Source organism: Pipra filicauda, unplaced genomic scaffold (genome assembly GCF_003945595.2).
Source record: "Pipra filicauda isolate LSUMZ 115617 unplaced genomic scaffold, ASM394559v2 scaffold372_size707771_pilon, whole genome shotgun sequence".
In the NCBI taxonomy this organism is placed as follows: Eukaryota; Metazoa; Chordata; class Aves; order Passeriformes; family Pipridae; genus Pipra; species Pipra filicauda.
Genome location: NW_024104501.1, coordinates 53074 through 68464, shown reverse-complemented (window position 1 = coordinate 68464; position 15391 = coordinate 53074). Strand labels below are relative to the sequence as shown.

At 38.1% G+C, this 15391-nt stretch overlaps 1 protein-coding gene across 3 annotated transcripts in view; it reads right to left on the bottom strand.

Annotated features, from left to right (window-relative positions):
* LOC113987441 (neurexin-3-beta) overlaps positions 1-6401 on the bottom strand; it is a 562088-nt gene extending 555687 nt beyond the window's left edge. For all 3 annotated transcript variants that reach the window (XM_039384773.1, XM_039384772.1, XM_039384774.1), the window contains exons 1-2: positions 6320-6401; positions 495-876 (exon numbers count right to left, since the gene is read on the bottom strand). In XM_039384773.1, coding sequence (XP_039240707.1) covers positions 495-871 — 377 coding nt within the window. In that variant the 5' untranslated portion in view covers positions 872-876; positions 6320-6401. The remainder of the gene's footprint in view (positions 1-494; positions 877-6319) is intronic.
* Positions 6402-15391: the final 8990 nt, after the last annotated feature.

Genomic DNA, 15391 nt, shown 5'->3' with positions numbered 1-15391 from the left:
TGGTCTTTTAAAAAGAATATAGCAGCTCAAAAGCAAGCTGAGTTTGCTTTTCCTCAAATATCACCAGCAGAATTACAGATTCAGCAGCCCATATCCTTTTTTTTCCCCTCCAGTGAAGTTGGCAGAAAAATGAGTATTACAGGAAAAAAAAAAAGGGAAGTGGGCAGAGAAGAGAGATACAGAGCCCTCAGCACATTTCTTCCTCCTCTGTGCTAAGCTGCGAGGTTAACAGGACAAAACATTAGTCTAGCTACATCCAAACAACTTAAAATATTAATGCTGCACACTATAAAAGTGTTTTTGCCTCAGCCACAGGAGGAAGACAGTGATAAAATCCGGAGTCTTAAGCTTAGTGTTTATGTTTAAGTGCTTTGTCTTACACCTCAGCAAAAAATTTCAGTATGAGGTGAATTCTCTTTATACAAGCATTTTAAGCTTATCTATAAGTAAGTTTATCTCTAAATAAGCTGGTAAAATATAACAAGGACACTTACCCCTTGACTAGTTCAACTGCAATAAAGTCATTGCCATCACCACTGTTAAAGAGGATGAAACCATCAGCTGAGGTGGTCTTGAACTGAAAGAAGAGGTGCATGGATGTATAAGCCTGCAAGGTGGCCAAGCTCAGGTAGCTGCTCTTAGTCTTGAACGTCACAGGGTCAGCTATAATGTTGCGGAGACCAAAGCGTGCCTTCAGCTCACAGTAGTCAATGTCACCATTCTTGCACAGGTCAATGTAGAGCATCCCATTGAACATGAGGCTCTGGAGATGGCCGATGAAACTGGAGGGGATAACAGAGATGTACCGTTTCTCTGTCATGATCCCCGTCTCAATGTTGTGGAACTCCAGGCGAGTGTGATCACCAACCATTGTGCCTGAAGGACAGAAACAAGGAGGAACATCAGGGATAAGTAATAGGTTATATGGAGCTCTTCACACTCCAATTTCCAGACTAACAGCAGTACTAACTTAATCCTATCTGATCACTGTTGATAGCTTGCATAAGAATGTATAGAATCTTGGTGGAGACACTTTAGTCTAGCAGTTGCCAAAATCTGGCAGAAAAGATAGGTCTAAAGGGCCATGGGCAGTAAGCTCCCTATTTTCCCCTGTGCTTCACAGACTTCCTTGTTTGTGAAGAAGACCAGGTCTCTCCCTTAAAGCCTGCAGTGATGTATTTGGTCCAACAGTTCATCTGCCAAACAACTCATACACTTCTGAAACAACTCTTACAGGTGCGTTTCCTGAAAATATTTGATAAATAGAGCAGTGAAAGAAGTGAGAACAATCACAAAATTGCTAATATTTTTTTCTGTTCTCTCTTGGTGCTTGGTTTGATGTTATTTCTCTTAAGAGCACAGCGGGAGGGAAACACACAAGAATGCAACAGGCAAAAAGCCCTCTGTATATTTAAATTGCCAGCCTACCACTTGGGCTATTTGCCACATCATTACAGCTTTTAACCTCTCAATTAAAATATCCAAGCTATTCAGTATACCAAATATGCCGGACTACTCTCACATCGTATTTAAATATTTCAATAAGTGTCTAGGCACCAGTGCAGACACAGAACCAACACAGACATAAGAAATACAGCAGTATGCTATAAAGACAACTCAGGCAAATGCAAACCCTTTCAGCCAACCTTACTGTAGTCCTCCACAGTTCTTCATCAAGGTAGTTTTAATTATTTAGTCACACATGCAAGTATGAGGAGGAAGGAGAATCAGAGAGGAGCTGTTACAGACTGACCACAGCTACCATTCCCCACCCTGTGCTCCACTGGGTGGGGGCAGGTAGGAGAGTCAGGAATGAAGGAGTCAACCCAATAAGAGAGAGGGTGGGGGGCAGTGTTTTACTTTTTGTCTTCGTTTCTCACCATCCAACTCTTATCTTTAATTGGCAGTAAATTAAATTAATTTTCCCCAAGTCAAGTCTGTTTTGTCTACCATCGTAATCACTGTGCAGGCAAAGTCCTTCCTTTTAGAAGGTTTTCCAAAGCTCTTAGCCACACTACTTGTTGGTCCCTCTGCCTCTAATAATATTTTAACATGCTGATCAAATTCATCAGGTTTAAAAAACAGAGGGGATGAAAATATTTAAATTCACACTGTTTTTGTGAAATTTGACAACTGGATAAAGACCTGCATAAATGCTTCCAGCGTGCTGCAGACAGACAAAATTTAGCAACAGTATCCTACTTGACTGCATCTCCTGGTCAATAAGCATATATACACAACTCTCAACTCATCACTGCAAGAGATATTTCTGAGTCATTGGGATTACACCTGGGAATTACACTAGTCACCATAACCAAATCCAGGACAAATTCCTCTTAATTCCCATAGGTAATATCAACTGGGACTTAAAAGCTTTCTCATATTCTGTGCTCCCCCCTGAAATCTCCTAGCATTTCTTACCTAGAGAGTTCCTTGGCATTTAAAAAAGAAAAAAAATTTTAAAAAATTGCCCTTTCAAGACTTTTCTTACTAATGCCAACATAATCTTTTTTTTTTCCTCTTGGGGATAGAAGGAAAACTGGACACATTTGAAAAGATACTTGGATGATACATTCCGGTTTGTGGTGTATAAATAGTCAGATTAAATAAACTCATGGTCATTTTCTTGCTTAGAGCCTCTGGAAACAGTGAAATAATCCTAAATCACCCCTCATGATCATAAAATTTTTCAGTTTATACTTTGTCCAAATGTGATCAAGTTTTATGCAAAGACAGCAAACAAGCACAGTTATTAGAAAATATGTTTTCACGTATCTACTTCAAATATGAAGAAAAAATGTTACACAAACCAATTTATTTTTTCACTTATTCCCAATTTCAGCAGTGGATCTAAATTTAAAGGCAATTATACAAATATCACTGAAAGCTTCAATCCAAGCAGATACAACTGATCAAACTTAGAAGCAGCTGAAGACAGTCATATACTTCTGACTTTTTAGAAATTCAAGTGTCAAGACCAATGCAAATGTTTTAAATCCTGGACCAGTTCTCTACCAGAAATAATATTATTTTAGTTTGAAAAAGGCCAGTTCCCAGAAACTGAAACAGTATATTCAGAAGTTTGTTTAGACAAACTTTCTAACTTCCACTACTGTGATTTTTAGCAGCTGTTTCAGCTTCAGTGTTATCAAATGAAAAGTTATGATTTTTTCCAAACCAGAAGTGTACTTTCTTAAAAATAAAATTAGAAGAGTCTCTTTAAAAAAATCCTGCTTCTTTACTTCAAAAAATTAGAAAAATAAAACTAAGAGATGTCAAAGACAAGAGCAAGAAAACTCTTCTTCTTTGTTTTTCTGTAGTTAGATAAACATAAAAAGTAGTGGTGGCCTGAAGGAGAGAAAAGCCAGGACTGGGAAATCTGGAGTACGTTGGGACAGGGAACCCAAATATAGGGGGCATTAAAAATGGAGTGCAGGAGGTTAGAAGAGCTGAGACCAGAATCTTAGAAGAGGTGAAAATTGAGAAAACAGGGGTTAGCTTAGGAAAAAAGAGACAGTGCTAGAAGCAGTTGTCTAGCAAGTTAAGGGTATTTCAGTGAAAGGCTGAAAAGGACATGGCAATACAAGAGCAGAATCAGAAAAGAGATGCAATATCCTAGGAAATCATGGAATGAAAGCCAATATTTTCAGATCTCATTAGCTATCAGCCCCACCTGCAGAGTTCACCTCCAAATCCTCCTTTGTGCTCTATAGAGAGTATTGTAACTACTACAGCAATCAGAAGCTCTTTAGTTCAAGTGGTATTTGGGTGTTTGCACGATGTTGTAGGGTGGAATATATCTTCTATATTTGCATCTCATTTATCACTAATGTTCTAAGGTGGATTGGAATGCGGGATGAAGGTTTTGTGATTAAACAGCAAAATGCTGTCCAGAGGAATTGGATTCTGTTTCTGCCTTAGATGTCCTACAGGAAGCCAAGTCAGACACTTCATTACAAATTTTTCATCAGTGGTCATTAATTGTCTAGATCTAATTCTCCAGGTAGTAGGGTTGAACTAATTTACAGGATCTAATTTACAGACATGCTGAATCTTTCGGATGAAAATGACTGAAAAATCATGCCAAATTTGTACCAAATACATCCAACTTTAATCTGCTGCCTTGTTTCCGGACCTGTAAAATGGGAAAAAGATGCTCGCTTGCTTCACATAAGAGACAAGGGAATAAATCCAGTTGCAGTTTCTTAGTTCTGTATAAATATATTGACAAGTAGCATAAAACACACACACATAAAATAAAATAAAATTTAAAAAAACCAGCTCTATATTTAGAGCAAAACTTAGCTGGTGTGCATTGTTCCAAACAAGCAATAAGAAGATGGAAATCAAACAGGCTGTTTATTTTTACTGGGGCCTAATTTAGACTTCTGATCTATGCCTAAGACAGCAAGAATCCTGTGGAAAAATCTATGTGACCACATCACTCAAGACTGTTATCATCTGCCCAAGGAAGTGGGATGCAGACTGCACAGAAAATCTTAACTCTGGCTGTTCTGACTTTTGACTTTGACATGATGGCATTCTTTTAACAGATATTTTTAGCTATAATGCATCTTTAATTATGTAATTCATATACATGTGCATATGCGTATCCTATTTTGGTATAGGATTGTATCATTATTATTTATAAACTCAGTTCCATGAAAAAAAGACTTCAAAAACAGATGGCTTTTGGGGACCGATTCAGTAATGCAAAGAGTGCCACCTCGTGGGGCTTCCTAAAATAGCATATCCTAGAAGAATTGTTCTCCAATGTAGAAGTAATAGGAATTAAATGTTTGCCAGCACGTGTTACTAACTCAGAAAGTTCCCTCTTAAATAAAATTTATTTTTCCTATAAGCTAATTTTGACCAAGTCACTCCCAAAGTTGTCTTCCAACAAGCAGAGGGAAAGATTTTTCTTGCATATGTTTCTTGTTCTCTCTTGCAAATTCACAGCCCACACAGCACAGCATATATTCACTTCAGAGGGCAAACATACCTCAAACCATTTTACTGCAAACCCATTTCTATTGGTTTATTTCAAATTTCTGCCTCACGGCTTACCAAATAATCTAAATTACTACAATATTTAAAATTAATCACAGTCGTACAGAATAAAATTAACTTATTTTCAGAGATAGGATATAGGAAAAGCTTTTTGCAAAAAAAAATTTTTGCATAAAGCAGCCATTACTTCTAGTTGCCTTCCGAGTAGAAGCTTCAGCTTTTGACAAAACATCATGGGTCACAACTAAATAAACATACCCACATCAGTGTTGAATCCAGGGTACCCATTCTTTCTGATTCTATTACCAGCCTTCAGGCTGCTGATGTTTTCCTCAAAAAACAGCTTCATACAGTTATTTACAACTATGAGAATTTTAGACCTTCAAAAAAAGATAGGTAAGTTTCTGGCTCTTGCAGTTATGGAAAAATGGACCAGAAAAGTGTAACGTGTAAAATTTTGTAATGAAGAAAAGATCAATCTAAAGCACCTTGATCATTTCAATGCAAATCTCAACCTGGGAGACATCAGTTTTCCTGAGTGATTGACCTTTTCTTTCCTCCCTTCAACTACATTTCTCTGCAAAAAGAAGCAGGAGCTCAAAAAGTTATCTGAAAAAAGGGCTGACATACTCAATGTGATATGATACACTCTGGTGAGTCAGAATCCTCCCTAACCTCTAAAAAAAAGTTGAGAACAAACTACTTTGTTTGCTTTTTCTTCTGGAAGGCTCTGAACCATAAGCACAAGAAGTTGGGTAAAAAAAAAAAAATAACGAAAAACCCCTCCAACTGCAAAAAAACTCCTAAACAACCACACCCACACAATGAACAGTGGAGACATAAATCCATGCTCTCTAACACATGTAATGAATACCGGTTTATCAAAGGACAAGTTTGTGCAGAGGAAAGTCTGGAGAGCCTTGGCTTTGATACCACGGCACTGGAAACCACCTTTGCAGCTCAGGAATGGGGTAATACTCACATCTAACACAAATGGAGCCTGAAGCAAGAGAGAGTGCTGCTTAACACCTCTGCAGTCAAAGGTATATATGTAAACTTATCTGTCCCCTAAACTTATATTTCATATTGTTATAGCTGTCACAGAAGTTTCTGGTGCTGGCTAAGAAGTTAGCCTCTCAGATCTGAGCATTTGTTTTCAATATAGTAACACTAAATAATACACAAGTAGTAACAGAAAGAGGGGGGGAAAAAGATACAAGAACAGGGAGAAGGGGCATAATGGCAGAGGAAAGACTGGGAATAGAGATACAAAGATAGTGATCAAAAAATAGTCATACATCACACTTACCCTCCGCAACATCATCATCCACGATCAGCTTGAGGCTCTTTCCTCGCCGAACGACCCGGACAGTGTGCCACTCATTGTCATTGAGTTTCTGCCCAGCATAAAGAGTTTCAGGTCCCTTGCCTGGGGATGGTGATAGGTACAGCAGTTAAAGCCAAACCCCCACCAGCTTAGTACTTGTTCAATGGGAAAAGTCACCAAAATCAACCTGGTGTGAGACAGACCAGTAGATTGTATAGGTGTATTACAACCTGTAATCAACACTCACACCTACATCTTCCCAGCTCACTGGAGTCAGGGTCACAAACACTTCCACTCAGTCAAGTGCCTTCCTCCACAGAGCCCGGAGGTCACACGCATTTAAAACGAGTAGAAATCTCTCTTGTGCTGTGGTACTAATTTCCAAATATCACATTGTACAACACACTGCAGTAACAGGAAAACAAGCTGATGACTGAAGTATCTCTAGAGTGGAGTCATTACAGCAGAATTCTGCTCTTCTAAGAATCTGGATTTACAACATCCCCAAGGTACTTGGGATTCTTTTCAAAGTTAAACAGACTGGTCTCTCAACACTTCGGTATCAAACACCAGGTTGGTTTCAGTCTCAAAAAAAAAAAAAAATAAAAAATAACCCAAATACCCCAATAACAACAAAAAAGCCCCACATAACTTCAAACCCAATCCCTTCAAAAAAAAATAATCACAGAGAGAAAACCACTCACCAACCTGGCTGATTGCTTTAAGGTTCTTTGTCAAAGAAGCCTAGCTTTGAGGTGCTTACTTCACCCCCTGAATTACAAGCCAAAGGGGAAAGAGGAGCCATTTCTTCTTCAAAAGGTTATACCACAGTTGCCCTTGGAAACAATGCTCCTGGGAAAACAGCATTAGTGCTACCCATATTTGTTCAGTTTTGCTGCTCACCCATCACAGTTGACAGGCAATTACTTAAAAAATTAATTGTTCAGATTACAGGACTGGAACACCTCACTCATGTCAAATGGTAAGTGAAATTGAATAATGGTGTGTGCTAAATTAAAAGCATCTAGCCTCATTTCAGTACAGTATTAAAGTGGTGGGTTTTGATCCAGGTATATCAGAAAAATGCAGAATGAGGACAGCAGAACTTTTTGCACACTGGGTCTGGACCCACTGCCCAAACTGACAGAAGGGGAACCCAAGAAAGTAAAAACAAGACACATTGAACTTAGTAAAAGAGACAGGACAGGGACAATGAGGCACTGCTACAGATCAACATACTACACTGGTAAAACTACATCAGATAGCCCATAGTCCACAGTATGCACACTGCCTAATTAGTAACATTACTGTAACTGCTTCTCACCAAAGGAGGAACATGGGCAAAGAAGGTAGTGTATCACTCAGTTAGGATATGTGTACTAGAGGAATTCTACAGGAGACCAAAACAAAATTAATATTCTGTTATTCTCCTTAAAATATCATGCAGTTCATGCTAATAAAAAAAGGAGTTTAATATCTTTTCAAATAAAGCCCACTGCTAGTCAATTTTACCATAAAGCAACAGGAAAAAAATATTTTTCTAGGGACCTGAAAAATAAGAATCATTCTTGGATTAAAAGGATGGGGTGCCACATATTGCAGTTACAGAGAATATGTCCTTAACAGGAGAAACCCATAAACTCTGGAGTTCCTCATCCATATGCCAAAGTCACATTGTACCACATATATAAATCCAGCTGTACAATGCAGCTAGACCATGGCCAGAAAGCTTAAATTCTTTGGAACCAGACAAACAAAACTCTAACAGACTCCTAGAAAGTTATGCTTGATTTACATCAGTGAGTACAATTTATCCTGGAGCAGAATTCACAAAATTATATCTCTGGGTGGTTAGCAAAATTATTGTCTACATAAAAATATACTGCATCAGTCACTGTAATTCCACACAGCCACTTTCCAGGTAGGAAAATCAAGGAGTTCACCTGGACCTGTGTGTTTTTATAATGCCACCTGAAAGCAGAGGAAGGATGGGGAGAGGCAGCAAATGTTTTTTAAAAAACAATCTTTTCCACATATTTATTAGAGCTCTGGAGGCCTCAGCCAAGAGAACAAGTCAGGTGTGCTGAAGACCATTCAGCTGACAATGCAACGCTTTCCATGCAGCAGCTCTGTGTTCAGCATGGTTAAGTCACAGTTGCTGAATGTCTAGCTCCCATTTTTCAACCCTACCCTGACAAAACAGGGGTCAATGAAAACTATCTGGTTTGCCTTGTCTTGATGCCCTCTGTAAGACTTTCAAAACAAAACTGTGACACCAACAGAAGTTATATGACTAGATTTTCACAAAATGTAGCTTAACCGATTCACAAATAAATGAGTGGAAAGTTTCAGAATTCCCACTCCTTTTTCCAAATGAATAAGGTTGTCTACAAATGAGATTATTATTTAGAAGTAGCAGATTAATAGCTTGGGCTAATAAATTTGAAAATTAAGCACTGCAGATGCACATTATTTTGTTATTTAAGTCCATGTCTTGATCAGCCAATTTTATATTTGATCAGTTGAAACAACAACAAAAAGGTTTTAATACTTTTGCTCACTCACAACCCTCCAATTTGCACGCACCAATGGGCACTGGCTTCTTTTAGCAGGGTTACCCAAATAACACCACATACAAAAATTCAATATATGAGCATGCTTAAGACCATGCAGGTAAGTTTTTCAAACCAGACATACCTGAGCTTAAAACACAGCATTAAAAAAAATTATTTTACTCTATTCAAACTGGTTTATTTTCAAATACTTTCAAGACATTTATGCAGCAGGTAGGTTCACCTGAAAAGCAGAAAAATTGTGCTTCATTTTTCAACTGAGAGTGGGCAAATGAATTGCTCTTCTCTTTGTTTAACTTCCATTGAATTCTGAGTGGTTCCAAGCATTTTTTATAGAGGGACTCCTGCATCAGGATGCCAAACTTCATTTCACTGAGCACAATTACTACGTGTGCTGTTACTATACAGACATTTATCACAGAGTCACAGAATATTCTGAGTTGGAAGTCATCGAGTCCAGCTCTTAGGTGAATGGCCCATACAGGCATCAAACCCATGACCTTGGTGTTGTTAGCATCATTCTCTAACCACCTGAGCTGATCTCAGGTATACGTGTGATCAATTTTTAAAAGATGACTTGAAGATTCCTAATCCAACAGTTGTTGATGATGGGGAAACTAGAAAGGAAATGGGCCACGTGCATCAGCACCATAATGCTCTCCCTAAGTACCATCTCCTACCTGGTAAGGCATTTCTGCAGTCTTACAGCTAAACACACAGAACTAAGTGTATAGACCAACACTGGTGGGGGTTTTGTTGTTTTGTGGGTTTGGAGTTTTTCCTCCTTTCCCTCTTGCACCTACATCATCCTTCAACAAGAATAAAACAGATGTAGGAGGAAGCAAAGCAGAAGATTAAATGGAAAGAGGAAAAAAAAAGTCAAATATTTATGTCTTCCCTTTGTGCAACATTTTTTACAATGAAAAACAAATAACTCTTGTAGCAATGTTACAAGTGGCACACTTGGAAACACTTTCTATTTATAATACTTTGGCAGTTGGGCATTTTGTAATTTCTGCAATTTATTTAATTTTTATCATTACAAGAGTAAAGGACAACATAACAGTAAAAAGAATAAGAAAGTTTTTACTGTAGCATCACTCCAATTGGTGTCTCTGGCCTTCTTGGTCATTCCATCCCCCTCCCTAATGTCCTCTGAGGAACTGTGCGTCATAAAGAATTGATCACTACCTTTCATTTTCCAATTCAAATGAGGCAGATTAGTGCATATTCCTTTTGCGCTTTGCAATGGCAAATGCTCCTTAATCAAAAGCAAAACTATCTGTCTCTTAGGCATCCCCCAATTCTGGACATTAGTTCAGCTACAGTTCAGGCTTCTTGAGCAAATATTACTTCTTTCAGCTGCAGTGATTCCTCCTCATGCTCTCATGAATCCTCTGATATCTACTCAAACCTGTGTGCATATTGTTCATAAAAACCAATTAGTATATGCTTTCAAACATGGAAGAACTTCATCCAATCTGCCCAGTGTGTCCCAGTCATTATATTAAAGGTGCACTGCTGCTAATTAATAGCTTGGCTCAAATAGACTACATAAAAGTGCCAAAGTATAAAGAATCAAAAAGCAGATCATGCCTGCTGAAAATGCCAAGTTGCTTTCCACATGACCCCCAAGAACTCGCTTGTTTAGAAAAAACAATTGGTAAGAGGGATGCAGTTCTGACAATAACTCGGAAGCCAACAGTTCTTATCCACCCTTAGTGGCTAACTGCACACAGAATTTCCCTCCTATGAAAGGCAAAGGAGAAAGAGGGTTAATCCCCTCTGCAGTTCCGCACAGGTGGATCAAAAGGTGTGCTTTTACCCATGGTGCAAGCTGTCATCATCTGATCCACTTATAAGATTAAAATGACCTTCACGAAACCAGGCTATCTTCATTATTGCATATCTTATCCAATATTAACAGAGGTGGTCAAACATTTCAGTCTACAGAACACCAGAAGAGACAGCCAGAAAGCACATTGCCATCTTGAGGAGAATGGAACAGGCACTTACCTCATTACAATTACAATTACAATGATACATAATTCTACAGTGATCCTAATGCTTTCCAGGAAAGACCCTTAGTAATGATAAAAAGGTTTTATCTGCTTTTTATTTTTTAATTAAAATGTTTAGCTACCATCTCAGCTTTTTTCAGTGGCAAGATGCATTTTTGTGCCTCTTTTATACAGGGTAACATCCCTCCAAAATGCCATCAGCATCCTAAGGCAGGGAGGGGCTGGGAAAGGGAAGGTTCTTTACCCCCCTTTTTTTTTCCCATTCTTTTTTTGTTTGTGTTGGAGGAGGGACATTGATTGTTTTTCCTTACACTTTCACATAATGACCAGAGAAGTTGTGGTTTGCTGTGCAAAATGTGTGCACACAGATTTGTGAAACACGAGAATGAATCACAAGACCCAAAAAAGGGAAGAAATGGGTGTAAGGACAAAGATGCTGGCAATTTTTCACACACCTTTATGGCTTCCTGATATGTAGCAAGATCTTGCAAAGAACAGGTCAAATATCAAAACACAAGAATGGCTCAAAAGCAGAGCTGGCAGTTACTCTGAAAATAGCTTTCAGTCTTGGCTGAACAAAAGTCAGTAGCATAAATTTTGTTGGTTTTTTTCAGGCAGCACTAGTATGGACGAAGTGTTTCAGGAAGGTCTTTTTTTTGGCCAGGATCTGCTGTTCAACTCCAGGAGCATTGTTAATTACTAGGAAACAACTGGCAACCCCAGACTCTCCATACATTGTAGACATTTATGTAGATATCCCAGTCAAATCAATACATGTTCTTATACATATACACTTGTTTTGCTCATATACAGGCTTTAGAATACCTCTTTTCAAGAAAACTTTGGCTGCCAACAAGGAATAAGTAGTTGCACTTCCCTACAGATAGTCAACACCTTCACTGGGGACCTTACCTGCACCAGTCTTTCCATTTCCAAAAGGAACGGGCTCATCTCCAGGTACTACTCCACACATTAAACAAAACACAGCATAGACTTAAGAATCAACTTTTCTGTAAGCCGTGCTAAAAACATCTATGTTTACAGCTTTACACAGTAGCTTCGTTGTGAAAAATCAATAAAGTTGAGATGATTTACACCAGCCTACCCAGAAGCAAATTTTAATTATTTGCATTCGTACAACCATAAAAAGTGCATACACAAAATCCTTTAATCACCCACAGAGTCAACTATCCTCACAAGTGCAAATAAGAATTCCCCCAAGAGCCAGACTTATAAAGTGCATGTAATTAGCTCAGCAAATAACTGAAAAGTAGCAAGACCACCCTACTAGTTCTCTCAAAAATTCCCCAGTCTCCATATAAACTCAAAAAATAAGTTCAGCTGGGTTTAATTATCTTGGATACAATCTATTTTAAAATGCCTTTTAAAAAAGGCCCTTATTTAAAAAAACAAAACCCACAACATTGTTCCTTGCTTTTGCTATAAATACATGTAACACCATATTGAATGACTGTTACTTTCATTAGCAGATACCCTGGCCAATAGCTGTAACAAGATTCAATATAGATTCAGGCTGCATTCCACATGACTGCAGCGTTTTCATATGGCTCTGAAACAAAACTTAGTGCAGAAATTGAGTTTTATGTCTTTCAGTTGACATGGATATAATTTGTGATTAAGAACGAGAAAAGAGATTATTTGATTGCATATACGGTACAGGTCATACATGGCACAAACTGTGCTTACGTTGAGGTTTTTCCATCACAGGCAGTGGGTTATACTCCTTGTTTACCTCAGTTTCACTGCTGCTCAATTTTAACACTTTTAGAGACTACTAACTACTGTGTATGTACAGCAGAAACATTTTTAACAGGAAAACTTTTGTGTTAATAGGAACTTGATCCCCCTCAAATGAGTTTAAATAGGAAATTTCAATTTCGGTGAAAGGAGGTTTCAATTATTCCAAAACTAATTTTATTCTGACTTAGAAAATGTTCAAAATGTTTCAAATTCAGGATAAATGAAAAAGTTTTCAGTGTTTAAAAATAAAATGAAGTGTTTCTAATTATCTATTCAAGATATTATTAGTTTTTAATGATAACAGATGGTTTTCCATTTTTATTGAGTGTCCACTTTTCAGGAAAGGGATTTTATTTTATATTCACAACCAGTAGGGAGGTCAAAAAGGACACAGAAGTATTCAGGTTTTTAAAATTGAGATTCAAAAGAGTTTCATTAAATTAACTTCAAAGTGATTTCAGTCATGCTGGCTGAAATCAGACTGCTTTGTTTTCAAATAAGGCTGTCACATGAACCACTTCACATTTGCCAAACACCTTATATTGCTGTTCCTAACAGATCAGGGCAACAAAAGCTTCAGCATAGGTATATAGAACTCAGAAGCTGCTGCGTTGTGACTCATCTACAATTCGCCCAAGGAAATATTTGTACACACTAGATTTTCAGAGAGCAAAGCTCAAGAGAGCTTAGTGTAAGCAAGCTAAGAAGTCAGGCAATCACAGAGCAGCGCCTACCCGCAGGGAGCACCACTAGAGGGAAACCGCATTCACTGCAGCTGCTGCTTAGACAGTCCCATGTGAGTACAAAGGAATTACAGTACTCAGAGTTACTTTCCAGAGTTACTCTCACCCACTATTTTGCTTTGAAGATGACTACACCTCAGCAATTATTAGAATGACTCTAAAACGTCAACCTAGTTTCTCCTCCATAATAGTAAATACCTGTTCATTTCAGATGCTTCATTTAATGGATGCAATCTGCCACGCAAAAAATGAGTCTACGGCTTAAGAAATATGCAGAACCACACAAGGTTTTACTGGAGGGCAGAATTTTAAAGCAAATATTACAGGAACACTTATGCACACACTGTAGTACACCACAACAGAAATAAAGAGGAAAAGAGCTTCTATTTTAAGAGAGTTTTATATTTTATTAGCTTTCCAGTAATGCAGTGCCAAACAAAGCAAGATGCAGGGGTGACAAAGCTAGAGATTCAATTCTTCTGTTTATTCCTGCACAGATATAATAATACAGATACCAAACCCAAATATCTTCTCACTAATCCCATTGATGTACCTTACTTGAAGCATAGATAGACTCTGCTACCAACAGTAAGACAACTGAAGTTTTTCTTCCTGTTTAGTTTCAAATCTTCCCATAAATGCTACGAAACAAGTGGATTAATCAAGATGATAGTGAGAAAAAGATGTTGGAAATGAGTTTGAGACAACTGCAGTGAGTCGTATGATGTATCACGGAGACACACATACAACAGCAATGAAATAATTTGACTGTTAACCGCCTGGATGAGATTCAAACTACCTAGAGGGCAAAAAGCATGAATCAAATGTAGGAGTCTTTAAACCAAGAACAACCACCCCCTCCCTCACCCCTCCCCAAAAAAAAGCTTTTTGCTTTTGCTATGTTAGTAAGGAACTACATCACAGCAGACTGAAAAAGCTCGTATCATTCCATTTAGCAAATGTTCTCTATTACTTAATTTGAAAGGATTATTTGAATTTTGGAAAGATCTGATTATTGTTGTAGAGGGGGGTTTTATACATTTTTGTTTAAGTATTATGGTAACAATGTCTCATCTAAATCTGAAAAGCAAGGAGATCAGAAAGCAGGATAAATCAGCAATGTATGTGGCAATACAGGGCCTTACAGTAATTGCATATATGTGTCTTTCAGGAAATCAGAGACCACCTTCTAACAATAGCATAGCACCTTTGTCCCCCTGTTTCAGAACACAGAAAATAATTCCAGACTCCTCTTCCCAAAGGCACATTTGGCAGTTTAACAGAGAGCTGAGTCGGAGCAAAAAAACCCACCAAGCCCTTGAAGCTCCAGTGCCAAATATTGCATTAAAGTATTTTTTAAAATGCTGTTTAGGACACACTGCACCATCCTCACTAACAGTATAGTATAAGAACAGAAGACAGTCCTGTTACCAACACTTCTTTAGGCTGATACAAAGGGCAAAGAACAATAGCATCAATTAGGAGGACCTAAATTGCTCTGTCAATTTAAGGTACCTTTCCCTGTGGCATCTGAGTGCCTAAGGTATTACAAATGCACACAGTTATCTTCATGGTTGCTAGGACTATGACATGAACTAGCTTCAATCTGCCTCTAAAAGCGTAAGTCAGTATCACAGAAATTACATAATCTAAGTGATTACAAAGCCAGCAGGATTCAAGTCTTCCACAGGGGGTGCAAAACACTGCAAACACTCTCGAGGTTTAGCTCTTTTTGCAATGCTACCTTTATTCTGAAGGGGTCCACTCTTTTTTATGATCTATGGAGTTTTTAAATCCTCCATTGCATATTAGCCAGTGTTTATAAGTCTACTGAGAACTACGGGTATGCTGGGAGGGAGAACATATAAATGTATACAAATCATACTACTAACAAGTACAAAGAGCAACTGAAATTTGCAAGTGGAAATCTTATGTTTCCAGATGATATTAGTGAAC